The 13,517-nt window shown below is 35.6% G+C and overlaps 1 protein-coding gene across 1 annotated transcript in view; it reads left to right on the top strand.

The window, feature by feature from the left end:
* The window catches only part of csmd3b (CUB and Sushi multiple domains 3b), a 514,670-nt gene that overhangs the window by 57,596 nt on the left and 443,557 nt on the right, over positions 1 to 13,517 (top strand). Inside the window, exon 2 of the mRNA XM_067361816.1 lies at positions 10,791 to 11,013. Coding sequence (XP_067217917.1) covers positions 10,791 to 11,013 — 223 coding nt within the window. The remainder of the gene's footprint in view (positions 1 to 10,790; positions 11,014 to 13,517) is intronic.

Below are 13,517 nucleotides of genomic sequence, written 5' to 3' on the forward strand. Positions count from 1 at the left end.
CAGGGTGGATAAACACTTCATTTCCCAGAATGCATTACCTGTGTTGAATTTCTCTCCAGAAATCCTGTCATTCCAATTGAACACTGCAAAAAATGCTGTTCTTACTTAGAGTTTTTGTCTTGTTTCTAGTCAAAATATCTTAATGTTCTTAAATCAAGAAACATTTTCTTGTAAAAATTATTTTCTTGTTTTCAGGAAAAATAAGTCAAAATTAAGTAAATAAATAATCTTATTTCAAACCAAGAATAAGCTATATAATCTTGTTTTCAGTTTGGACTAAGATTATTTTGCTTACCCCATTGGCAGATTATTTTGCTTGTTTTAAGGAAAAAAAGTACTTAATTTTGATTTATTTTTCCTGAAAACAAGAAAATAATTTGTACTTGTCAAGAAAATGCTTCTTGATTTAAGAACTTTAAGATATTTTGACTAGAAACAAGACAAAAATTCTAAGTAAGAACAGCATTTTTTGCAGTGAACCTCCTATGGTGTGTAGACAATTCAATTCAGATTCCAACAAATTGACCGAAAGGAACCCAGTTCTTCGATTCAGAATTTTGCACAACCCTGGTAGGCACATAGTGTGCGATTTTTAAATGTAGGAACCGAAGAGATATATCAAGACACTGTTCAAAAACACCTGTGTGATTTTTAACACACATTTCACGGCTTCCTTAAGCTTTCTCGCCAAGGATCTCAGGTGTGTTTTTCATGCATACCGCCTATAACCGTCCCTCATCTTGTCTTCAAGAACTCCATCTATCTTCTGAATCATAGGTCCTACCTTGAGGATACTGCTGTCATATCAGTCGAGCATTAAGAAGACAGCATTCCCCCATCCAGTGAGGACAGTGTTCCCATGAAATCTGAATGTCACCATAAGTTTGCAGGTTGCTGATTAGTTGTAGCAGATATACACTGAAATCTTATAAACACCTTCATAGTAGACATATTCTGCTAGCCCTATCAAATAATAAAGGAGGGATGTGAAAAAGCAACACCTTCTGGTCAGGAGTGAATACGTCAGTGTTGTTTTGGTTGCTAGATGGATAAATTAGATTTGTCCGGGTGATTCGGTCCTCATGTACCTTAAACCACAGTTAATTGGAGCCACAAGTGGTGCTGAAGGACTATGTCTGGAAATAGGTTATTTTATAGACCTTGTCTTTCTTTTTATACAGGCTTATAGAAATTATGTCTCAAAATGTATTGAATTGTATGTGATATGCATCTATAATGCCCTTTGCATGAATCACAGGGATAGTTCAGCTAGCGAGTTGATATTTTAAGCACAAAAATATGTGGCATGCATATATCTAGTAGAACAAATGCACTTAGTGCACAGCATAATTTGCTGCTTACATTTTTATGTTCGAATGCGATCAATACTTGGTACAGCACAAGCCATTAACAATAGTGCAAATGACATTTAACTTAAAAAACAAAACAGTTAACAGGTTTTTCATGAGCATTTGATGAGCTCACTAGATTTTTAGACTATATATCTGTAATATCTCTGCATTTGTGTCATTTTTTCGGAGCATCTTTAGATGGGGAAAATTCTCACTCATTGTGATAGGGGCTATTGTTTCAGGTCTACTGAGAATTAGAAGTAAGGAATTGGAATAAAATTTTCCTTTCATCTGACCGTTTCTTTTAAGAAGACTTTGTCATCGGGGAGTGCAGTTTAATAATTCATTAAAGGGAAAGCCTCGCTTCCTTTAGAAATCTCATTTATCTGTAGAAAAGCTTTCTTTGAGGTTTAATAATAATCTGGCATCCAAAGTCTTGTGGCAGGTTAGCAAATTTCGACTCACTTGTGGATTAAGTTCTGTGTTGTTGTTTTTAAAATTGAAAGCATAGTCATTATACATGTGATTAGTTTTTTTGGTAACACAGTTTACTTTAAAGCCTTTATGTATAATGCATTATGTACATACATAATGTACGTTATAAGGCATTATGTATTTTCATGAATAATTGTAACCAACATTAAAATGCATTGTAGTATTTGCAGATTCCTCGTTACATCTGGTTGTTTGTTTTAATGCATTTTACTTTCTAAAGGTGATCAATGAATAGATAAGTATTATAACTGTGGTTACAATTATTGACGAGACCATACATTGCATTACAAGGCATAATTAAAAATGCTTTTAAAATGCCCTACATAGAAAGGCTTTAAGTAAAGTGTTACCATCAATGAAATGTGCTATAAATATGCCAGTGCTGCTAGATTTAGCGGGAAATTGTAACTATCACCTCATTGAGCATTTACTGTATTAATCAGCTACTTTGACTGAATGCATTCAGCTGCATCAGAGAACAATGGTCACTGATTGACCAACATTTACCAGGTTCATGGCATCAGATTTTGTGTTAGATTTATGGTCTTTACTATGAAATTTGATCGAGTTGTATGTACTTTGATGCATGCTTGTTTGTTATTGTGGTATCATCATAGATGACCGGTGTCCAAAATGTTAGGTACAAATGTTGATTATCATTTTTCATGTTCAAACATCACTTACTAGTGCATAAATGAATTCAAGTGCATTAGCTGAACTGTCTGAATTTAAATGGAATCGATCCCGAACATATTGTACTTGTACACATTCAGTTGTTGTTCTTATTCAGGTTGACTGCAGAAACTGCTAAATGCCCTCAAATGGAATTAAAGCAGATTCAAATCGATATAGCATGGTACAGATATGTCTTGTTTAAGAGAGGTCTTGGCTTATGCTTGGGTAAAAATAGGCTTGATCTTTCTTTCTTTCTTTCTTAAAGACAGAGTCTTGCCAGACTACTCAGCTACATTGTCAGGGGTAAGAAAGATGTGATGTGGAAATGCTGACCCAGGTGGCGCCAGCCTTTGTTGTAAATATGGGGTGGCAGGAGGAAGCACAAGTGAAATACAGAGAAAAAGAGAAAGAGTGGCAGGCTGCCAAGGTAAAAACAAGACACAAACCTTTGCCAAATAAACCTGGACAAGAAGAGAGGACGAACATACCACCTCGCCTCACACCTCAGTAATCAGCATGAACATCTACATAGTGTCATGATCAACAAACAGCTTGAGAAAAGAGCAAGACATGCTTCTATCTCTGCAAGAAAATTATCAATTAGCAGTGTGTACACATAATACTAAGCACAAAGTGGTAAACACTTGAGGAAAGCAGATTATTAGTGCCACTTTGACCATCTTAGACCAGCTAGAAATCAGCTAACATGTTATCATGTGTTTTGGAACATGTTAACTGGTTACTAGCTGGTCCAAGATGTCTGCCAACTTAGATGGGCAGCTAATGACTAGCTTGGGCCAGCTAGTAACCATCTAACATGTTCCAAATCACAGCTTCCATGGTTTCTAGCTGGCCCAAATTGGTCATTAGCTGTTTAACTACCCCTTGACTGCCAGCTGGTAGATGGTTTGTTGCTGGTGCAAGATGGTCTACCAGCATAGATAACCAGCTAATGGCTATCTTGTACCAGCTAGAAACCAACTAATATGTTTCAAAGCAGAGCATCCAGTTGTTTTGGAATATGTTAAATGGTTTCTAGTTGGTCATTAACTGTTAGACTACTACTTAACTTACATTTCAATTCAATTAACATTTATTTGTATAGCACTTTCATGATATATATAATTTCAAAGCAGCTTTACAGAGAATGCATGTCAACATCACAATTTAAGAATGCAGTTAGCAAATAATGTAATAATTTAGGCAATTAATTTACAATCACTGTTAGCAGTTTAACTGAAGGTAGAAGCAATGAGCTCCTGGAAAAATGAATTTCATTAAAGGAACACTCCACTTTTTTTGAAAATAGGCTCATTTTCCAACTCCCCTAGAGTTAAACAGTTGAGTTTTACCGTTTTCGAATCCATTCAGCCGATCTCCGGTTCTGGCGGTACCACTTTTAGCATAGCTTAGCATAGTTCATTGAATCTGATTAGACCGTTAGCATCGCGCTTAAAAATGGCCAAAGAGTTTTGATATTTTTCCTATTTAAAACTTGACTCTTCTGTAGTTAAATCGTGTACTAAGACCGACGGAAAATAAAAAGTTGTGATTTTCTAGGCTGATATGGCTAGGAACTATACTCTCACTCAGGCGTAATAATCAAGGAACTTTGCTGCCGTATCATGGCTGCAGCAGTGCAATGATATTACGCAGCGCCCGTGAGCCCCTGCTTGCACAGGGAACGTGCCTTGCAACCATGGAGACGTTTGTGAGAGACGCTGCGTAATATCATTGCGCCTGCTGCAGCCATGATACGGCAGCAAAGTTCCTTGATTATTACGCCTGAGTGAGAGTATAGTTCCTAGCCATATCAGCCTAGAAAATCACAACTTTTCATTTTCTGTCGGTCTTAGTACACGATTTAACTACAGAAGAGTCAAGGTTTAAATAGAAAAATATCAAAACTCTTTGGTCATTTTTAAGCGCAATGCTAACGGTCTAATCAGATTCAATGAACTATGCTAAGCTATGCTAAAAGTGGTACCGCCAGAACCGGAGATCGGCTGAATGGATTCGAAAACGGTAAAACTCAACTGTTTAACTCTAGGGGAGTTGGAAAATGAGCCTATTTTCAAAAAAAGTGGAGTGTTCCTTTAACAATAATTAGGATAAAGAAATTGGGCAATGTGCATGTTGATCCAGATGATTGCGTCTTCTGAAGTCCTCGCATGAGTTGGCGCCGACTCTTCATAGGTGTTGGTCATCTGAGGTCTTCTTAAGAGGCTGGATCCAAACTGAAGCTGATGTCCTCTCTAGTCACCTCAAGACACGCGTAGCTGCTGTTCATAACATTAAGCAAAGATAGTCATGAGCAATTGATCTGGTATGAGATGCTTAATTACCAGCTGGTTTTTGGTTTGTTGCTGTTCTAAGATGCACCAGGTTATATGGCTACCTAATGACTACTTTGTACCCACTAGAAACCAACTAATATGTTTCAAAGCAGAGCATCCAGTTGTTTTGGAATATGTTAAATGGTTTCTAGTTGTTCCAAGTTGATCATTAACTGTTAGACTATTACTTAATTACCAGCTGGTTTCTGGTTTGTTGCTGTTCTAAGATGCCCCAGGTTATATGGCTACCTAATGACTACTTTGTACCCGCTAGAAACCACCTAATATGTTTCAAAGCACAGTATCCAGGTGGTTTGGAATATGTTAACTGGTTTATAGTTGGTCCAAGTTGGTCATTAACTGTTAGACTACTACATAATTACCAACTGGTAGCTAGTGTGTTGCTGTTCCAAGATGGCTCAGGTTAGATGGCTAGATTTGGAGAAAAGCGTCAGGTAAATGACTAAATTATGACTGCTTTAGACCAGCTATAAACCAACTAATATGTTTTAAAGCACAGTGTCCAGGTGTTTTGAAACGTTAACTGGTTTCTAGTTGGTCCAAGTTGGTCATAAACTGTTAGACTACTACTTAATCATCAACCGATAGCTAGTTTGTTGCACTTCCAAGATGGCTCAGGTTAGATGGCCAACCAATAACTAGCTTGGAATAGATAGAAAACCAGCCAATACATGCCAAAGCACAGCTTTAAGGAGTGTTGGAGCATATTAACTGGTTTCTATAGCTGATCCAAGGTGGTTTGCGTAAAAGGCAGATGGTTTGCTACCAAATGTCTCCATCAAAGATCTTTGGAGGTCTTGACACATCCAACACTTACATAATAGTAATAGTTTACCTAACATACTGTATCTAATAGGAAAAATGGAGTTTGTGCCTCTAAATATATCTTTAAAATAAGTATGTTTGCTTACTATGCTGACTAAATGACAAAAGCATATAATTGATCACTTTGGCTAACAATTAATGTTTCTATTGGAACATCTTCTTAAATCCTTGTGAAATGAAATAAATTGTGGTTAGTTTAATTTCGATGTTGCATAGGCCGCTCAAGCTTACGACATGCCAAACTTTTCATGATCTCCTTTTCATCACTGGCTCAAGTGAAGTTGTTTATGTGAGTCAAGATTTTAGTGCCTTCTTTCATAAGAAGCTTACATCCTCTCATTAAACTCTACCCTACAACATGAATCACCAAGAAACTTTTGAGATCGTTCCCTCAAGCCATACATTTACTCAGTATTAAACTTCAAAAAAGAAGCCCACAATGTTCATAATGGGCAGAGGCGGTCAGATGATTCAACGATTCTTCTCTCTAAGCTGATGATCACCTCATCTACAGCAAAATCTCCTGAAAATGTAGGTGTCTTGTGGGATCTTTTCTGTTCCGCTAGAGATGTGTAGGTGCCTTAAGTCCACATAGCCAGCTCTACTACACTTCTCCTCTATCCCCATGTTAATTAGCCCCTTAAGGGAGAGAAGAGAGATAAATAGTAAATCTTAATTAGTTGTGTTTTTTTTTTTTTTTCATTATGGGTATGTCAGTTTGGTTTATCAGCAGCTTCTCAGATGCTATGCTGAGCTCTTTTAGTCCTCGTATTAGATGGAGTGGGCTAAAATCTCTGTATTAATCTTGTTACTTAAGTAAGGGTGAGAACTGGACAATCTTCCAGCTGTCTTCCATCTCTGGGGACTCTAATAAGGGGGACACGCTTGCAATGAAAGAGATTTATTTCCTCACCAAAGGAAAACTATCTCTTTGTGGGTAGCATTTACTTCTCTTTAACCTGCATTACTCCCTAAACTAATCTTAGAATGGCTAGTATCATGTGTTATGGTCCCTTGGAAACTATCTTAGTAAATACCTCAGACTACTTTAACAATTGATACATATGGCGATGTTCGAAACATTGTGTGTTTAGCTTTAACACATTTAACTTTATTTTAAAACTCAGCTAATGTGCTAGCCATCTAATAGCTAAATTTTACTTATTTCCATTGATAAACATTGCACTTTTCTTTTGCTGTTCTACAAATTATGGCTTGTAAGTGCATATAAATCTAATCTACCTCTATATACTACCAAATTAAGACTAAAGCATACTTACAGGCACAGCTAACAGATGTTTTGTAGCTTCTATTAAGCATCAATTCTTAAAAAGTGCAATGAAAAATACTTTTATAGCACCACTCTATTGCTGACTGTCTACATTATTCACTAATATTTTAGTAATGATTGCATGTAGTGCAATATTTCCTCACATATCCCTGGACCTGATTCTAGCCCACTACAAAGATACATAATAAAATATACATTACGTGTGATGCTGAATAAAGTGTGGCATTTCTTATTGCATCATAAAGTAACCAGTAAATGCCACTTTGGGCTAAATCTTAGTTCTCTGCTTGCATTTCATGGCTTTGATTACACTTAGTCTGTGATTTAATAAAGGTGTGCTAGTAGGAATGCCAGAGCTGATCTACTAACTTCGTTTTTTGTTATTGCGTCTTTCAGATGTGTAAAACCTTGTCTTGTTTTTCTTAATGAATATATTTTGGTGTCTTTTTATATGCGTAAAATACAGGGAGGTGTCATTGCAAACAGATTAAATTGCATCTGCAAGCGATTTATCAAGCTTGAAAGTCATTCAGATTTGGTAAATGCCTGTGCAAATTCATTACAGCCAATGCGCAGGTATTAATTTGATTCAGGTATTACGATCAAGTGCTTATGGACAATAATGGGTTTCCACTGAATTAAAATATTAAAATATAATTTGCTTGTATCGATAGACTATTAACATGAATATAAATATCATATGCTTGTATTGATAGACTATTAACATGAATATGTAAGTATACACTCTAAAAAATGCTGGGTTATAAACAACCCAAGTTGGGTTGAAAATGGACAAACCCAGCAATTGGGTTGTTTTAAACCAACGGTAGGGTTAAATGTTTATGTTTTATTTAACTCAACTATTGTTTAAAAATTACTGTATTGCTTAATTAAAATTAACCCAAAGTATGTTGGAAATGAATCATTATTAAACAATAAACATTTATTAAATTGCTTATTAATAAATTTATATTAATAAACTATTAAATTTATATTAATTAAATATTAAAGCTTATTAATAAACATTCACCTTTTGTCTATTATTGTTGTCTCTAATTGCATCTGGTTTTTAATTCCCCAACTATTCTGGGTTCATTTTAAGCTAGCCATATAGCAATAGTTGGTTTAAATAAAACTACCCAGCATGTTGGGCAAACATTTCACCCAACCGCTGGTTTAAAACAACCCAATCGCTGGTTTAAAACAACCCAATCGCTGGGTTTGTCCATTTTCAACCCAACTTGGGTTGTTTTTAACCCAGCATTTTTTAGAGTGTATTTACTACGTATATTATGGATGTCAAACCATTTTGCAAAATCCCCCACAGTACATCAAAAAGCACACATATTTTGTTCGATTGAACAAGCAAAATATACCATTGTATGTTATCATAGCAAATCTACAACCCACGAAACTGACCATCAGTGACCATATTACTGGCTTGCCTCCTCACAGACAGAGTCAGTCCCTATGCTCTACTCTGAGATGCTGAAACTAATCATTGTTTGTGTGTGCGTGATAGAGTGTTTCTTCCTCACACTCCTTGGCGACCACATTGGTGCTAATTTCCCATGGCAGCTTATGGCGCAATTAGAGCCTGGAGGGCCTCCACCCTTCACGCTGAATCACTGACGGGCCACTGAACAATCAGGGGAGGCAGGAAGCAGATCGTACACATGCCTAGGGTTGTGAAGAGATAGAATGAATATTTTTGACAAAATAAAAAAGAGGCAAAGTTGCAGAAGTTTCATCCTTCCATCCATCCATCCATCCATCCATCATTATTTCAAATATAGTTCCTTCAGATTTGTTAAATAATGGTAGATTTACTCACTTGCTTTATTACAAATAATGTAACAAAGTAGGGTTTTAAAGGGGTGGTTGATTGTGATTTCACTTCTTTAACTTTAGTTAGTGTGTAATATTCTGTTTGATCATAAACAACATCTGCAAAGTTATGACACTCAAAGTTCAATGCAAAGAGAGATATTTTCTTTTAAAGAATTCGCTTTTTAAGGACTACAACAAATGGCTGGTAGGGACTAAAACAGGCTTCTTCCTGGTTTGGTGACATCACTAACCCTAAAATTTACATAAACCTCGCCCCCGAGAACATGTTGGCTGCGTGAGATTCTGGAAAGGGGGCTGGGAGCTGCAGCTCATTTGCATTTAAAGGGACACACACAAAAACGGCGTGTTTTTTCTCACCCAGATAGGGGCAAATTTGACAAGCTATAATAAATGATCTGTGGGGGATTTTGAGCTGAAACTTCACAGACACATTCTGAGGACACCAGAGACTTATATTACATCTTGTAAAATGAGATAATTGGTCCCCTTTAAACTGGCGAAAAAGCACAACCTTTGACATTTTTATTAATTCTGCAGTTTATTATGAATTATTATTATTCAAACTTTTTCCAAAATAAATAAATAAATTAAATGTGATTGATTGATTGATTGATTGATTGATTGATTGATTGATTGATTGATTGATTGATTGATAGAATTAATGAAAAGCATTCTGACTCTTTCAGGGTTTCAATTTTGAGTATCACTGTATGACATTTTTATATAGCCATCCACTGGACTCATGAAACTCTGATTTTTAAGTCGGATTCTTCAGACCCTTATGTCATAAACATGTGATGATTATCACAGTCTACTGTACAGCCAAGGGCCAGTGAGAAAAACACATCTGAACACACACATACACTTGTATGCGTTTGCTACCTTAAAGCTTAGAGACTGATGGGCAAAGACAGATGAAATACCTTACAGATGTGAGCTGAACGCTGGGTTAATGTGGTTCATTGTGGCCACATTCCCACAAATATTCCAAATGATTGTCCCAGCTCAGCGTTGATTATATTTGGACAGACTTTGCCTGATGTTATCTGCTCAGGTTTTGTGTTGTAATATGCGATAGAACTGGTTCCGTTGATTCATTAGTCATCAGATTGGATTCAGGGAATTGGGTTGCTTGAGTCGCTTCTGTGTTGAATTCGTGGGTGAGAGAGGGCAAAATGGCGGTCCGTTTGAGACGTACCCAGATCAATTCCTCTCACAATGTGGCAATAAATTACAACTTACAAAGCTCAAAGGGATACGAATTCACTGTCTAGCTGCTGCAATGTGCAACATCGAGTGTACAGCTGTTTTCTGAGAACAGAAAAGCTGTTAAATTTTCTTTAGATTAAAAGCTGCAATGTGGTCATTTTCTGTGATCATAAAATGATCAAATTTTCATTTTTGGGTGAAATATCTCTTTAATTGTACAGCTATACAGTTGATTTTAGAGTGTAAGATTGAGGATTGGCTTCATGGTCAGTACAGTCTGACGTTCTTTCCTGGCAGTTTTATTATTTTAAAGAGGACGTGTCTCACAAGCTTTCAGCGGAATTCAATAACATATTGAGTGAAGGAAAGCTTGTTTGTATAATTAAAGCAATCTTCAATTAGACGCTACTGTCATGAGGCCAATGGAAACCCTATATTTTACACAAAGGTGTTTTTCCATTTTGGGATAACTTTACATCAAACAATTAAAAGCACATCCCATAACAAAGGAGGGCATTGTTGGTTAAAATAGAATAAAACTAAATTTTCTCACCCTCAAACATTTTCAAACTTGGTATTACAAGACACACATGAACCAATGAGATTTGGCTTAGTCTCTGTTTGAGACATGATGGTTGTGTTTCTGTGAATGAGATCCATTATAATTTAAGTGAAACGTCATAATTGTGTCATACTGCTAACTCTAGTAAACACTCCTCTCTTTTTTCTTTACAGGTTTCATATATACATGTGGTGGAACATTAAAAGGAAGGAATGGGACCATTGAAAGCCCTGGTTTTCCATATGGATATCAGAACGGGGCAAACTGTACATGGGTTATTGTAGCGGAGGAGGGCAACCGAATTCAAATAGTCTTTCAGTCATTCGCGGTGGAGGAGGACTATGACTTTTTATCCCTCTACGATGGACACCCGCATCCAGCTAACTTCAGGACGAGGTGGGTGCTGTTTATAATGACTGATTTTCATGAAGCATACAGCTGCATCATTACTGTATCAGAAGTTAATGTGAGAATAAAATACAGAAAATTGTGCATATCTTATCATGGGAGGATGGAGGAAACACTTTGCTGAGTATGATTTACGGTATGCCTGTAAGCAACTTGATTGTGATGCCAAATGAAAGTGCTGCCAAGAACTCTCCCTGGATAATTACTAAAAAAAAAAAAAAAAAAAAAAAAAAAAAATTAAGCACTATTTTCTAACTTGGCCATTGTTTCATGGACTCCTCTATCTTTACAATCGACTCTCAGCTATATAAAGTTACATGCATAAAAGCTATATACATAAAACTTACGGTTAAACCTTTAATTTAAGAACACATATTTGTATGGCTTTGAATGGATTTAACACACATTCTCTGCAAACACAATAACTATGTATTCGACTAAAACAACTCCACCTTTTTATAAGTCCACAACACCAGTGTGAACATGCATAAATGGTAAATGACTGCCTCGGTTGAATTGCAGGTAATTTATTTGCATGTCTGTGCTGTTTTTAAATATAAAGTCAAGAATTGTGTGATATAAATTTGCAATTGCGAGTTATAAAGTCAGAATTGCATGATATAAAGTCAGAATTGCGTGATATAAAGTCGCAATTGCGAGTTATAAAGTCAGAATTGAGTGATATAAAGTCAGAATTGAGTGATATAAAGTCAGAATTGAGTGATATAAAGTCAGAATTGCGTGATATAAAGTCGCAATTGCGAGTTATAAAGTCAGAATTGAGTGATATAAAGTCAGAATTGCGTGATATAAAGACGTAATTGCGAGTTATAAAGTCAGAATTGCATGATATAAAGTCAGAATTGCGTGATATAAAGTCGCAATTGCGAGTTATAAAGTCAGAATTGAGTGATATAAAGTCAGAATTGAGTGATATAAAGTCAGAATTGCGTGATATAAAGTCAGAATTGCGTGATATAAAGACTTAATTGCTTGATATAAAGTCAGAATTGCATGACAAAGTCAGAATTGCATGATATGAAGTCAGAATTGCATGATATAAAGTCAGAATTGCATGATATAAAGTCAGAATTGCGTGATATAAAGTCGCAATTGCGAGTTATAAAGTCAGAATTGAGTGATATAAAGTCAGAATTGAGTGATATAAAGTCAGAATTGCATGATATAAAGACGTAATTGCTTGATATAAAGTCAGAATTGCATGACAAAGTCAGAATTGCATGATATAAAGTCAGAATTGCATGATATAAAGTCAGAATTGCATGATATAAAGTCAGAATTGCGTGATATAAAGTCGCAATTGCGAGTTATAAAGTCAGAATTGCATGATATAAAGTCAGAATTGCGTGATATAAAGTCGCAATTGCGAGTTATAAAGTCAGAATTGAGTGATATAAAGTCAGAATTGCGTGATATAAAGACATAATTGCTTGATATAAAGTCAGAATTGTGAGATATAAAGTCAGAATTGCATGATATAAAGTCAGAATTGCATGATATAAAGTCAGAATTGCGTGATATAAAGTCGCAATTGCGAGTTATAAAGTCAGAATTGCATGATATAAAGTCAGAATTGCGTGATATAAAGTCGCAATTGCGAGTTATAAAGTCAGAATTGAGTGATATAAAGTCAGAATTGCGTGATATAAAGTCGCAATTGCGAGATATAAAGTCAGAATTGCGAGATATAAAGTCAGAATTGCGTGATATAAAGTCAGAATTGTGAGATATAAAGTCAGAATTGCATGATATAAAGTCAGAATTGCATGATATAAAGTCAGAATTGCATGATATAAAGTCAGAATTGCGTGATATAAAGTCAGAATTGCGTGATATAAAGTCAGAATTGCATGATATAAAGTCAGAATTGCATGATATAAAGTCAGAATTGTGAGATATAAAGTCAGAATTGCATGATATAAAGTCAGAATTGCATGATATAAAGTCAGAATTGCGTGATATAAAGTCGCAATTGCGAGTTATAAAGTCAGAATTGCATGATATAAAGTCAGAATTGCGTGATATAAAGTCGCAATTGCGAGTTATAAAGTCAGAATTGAGTGATATAAAGTCAGAATTGCGTGATATAAAGTCGCAATTGCGAGTTATAAAGTCAGAATTGAGTGATATAAAGTCAGAATTGCGAGATATAAAGTCAGAATTGCATGATATAAAGTCAGAATTGCATGATATAAAGTCAGAATTGCATGATATAAAGTCAGAATTGCGTGATATAAAGTCGCAATTGCGAGTTATAAAGTCAGAATTGCATGATATAAAGTCAGAATTGCATGATATAAAGTCAGAATTGCATGATATAAAGACGTAATTGCGAGTTATAAAGTCAGAATTGCATGATATAAAGTCAGAATTGCGTGATATAAAGTCGCAATTGCGAGTTATAAAGTCAGAATTGAGTGATATAAAGTCAGAATTGCGTGATATAAAGTCAGAATTGCATGACAAAGTCA

The sequence above is a fragment of the Chanodichthys erythropterus genome, chromosome 15 (genome assembly GCF_024489055.1).
Source record: "Chanodichthys erythropterus isolate Z2021 chromosome 15, ASM2448905v1, whole genome shotgun sequence".
In the NCBI taxonomy this organism is placed as follows: domain Eukaryota; kingdom Metazoa; phylum Chordata; class Actinopteri; order Cypriniformes; family Xenocyprididae; genus Chanodichthys; species Chanodichthys erythropterus.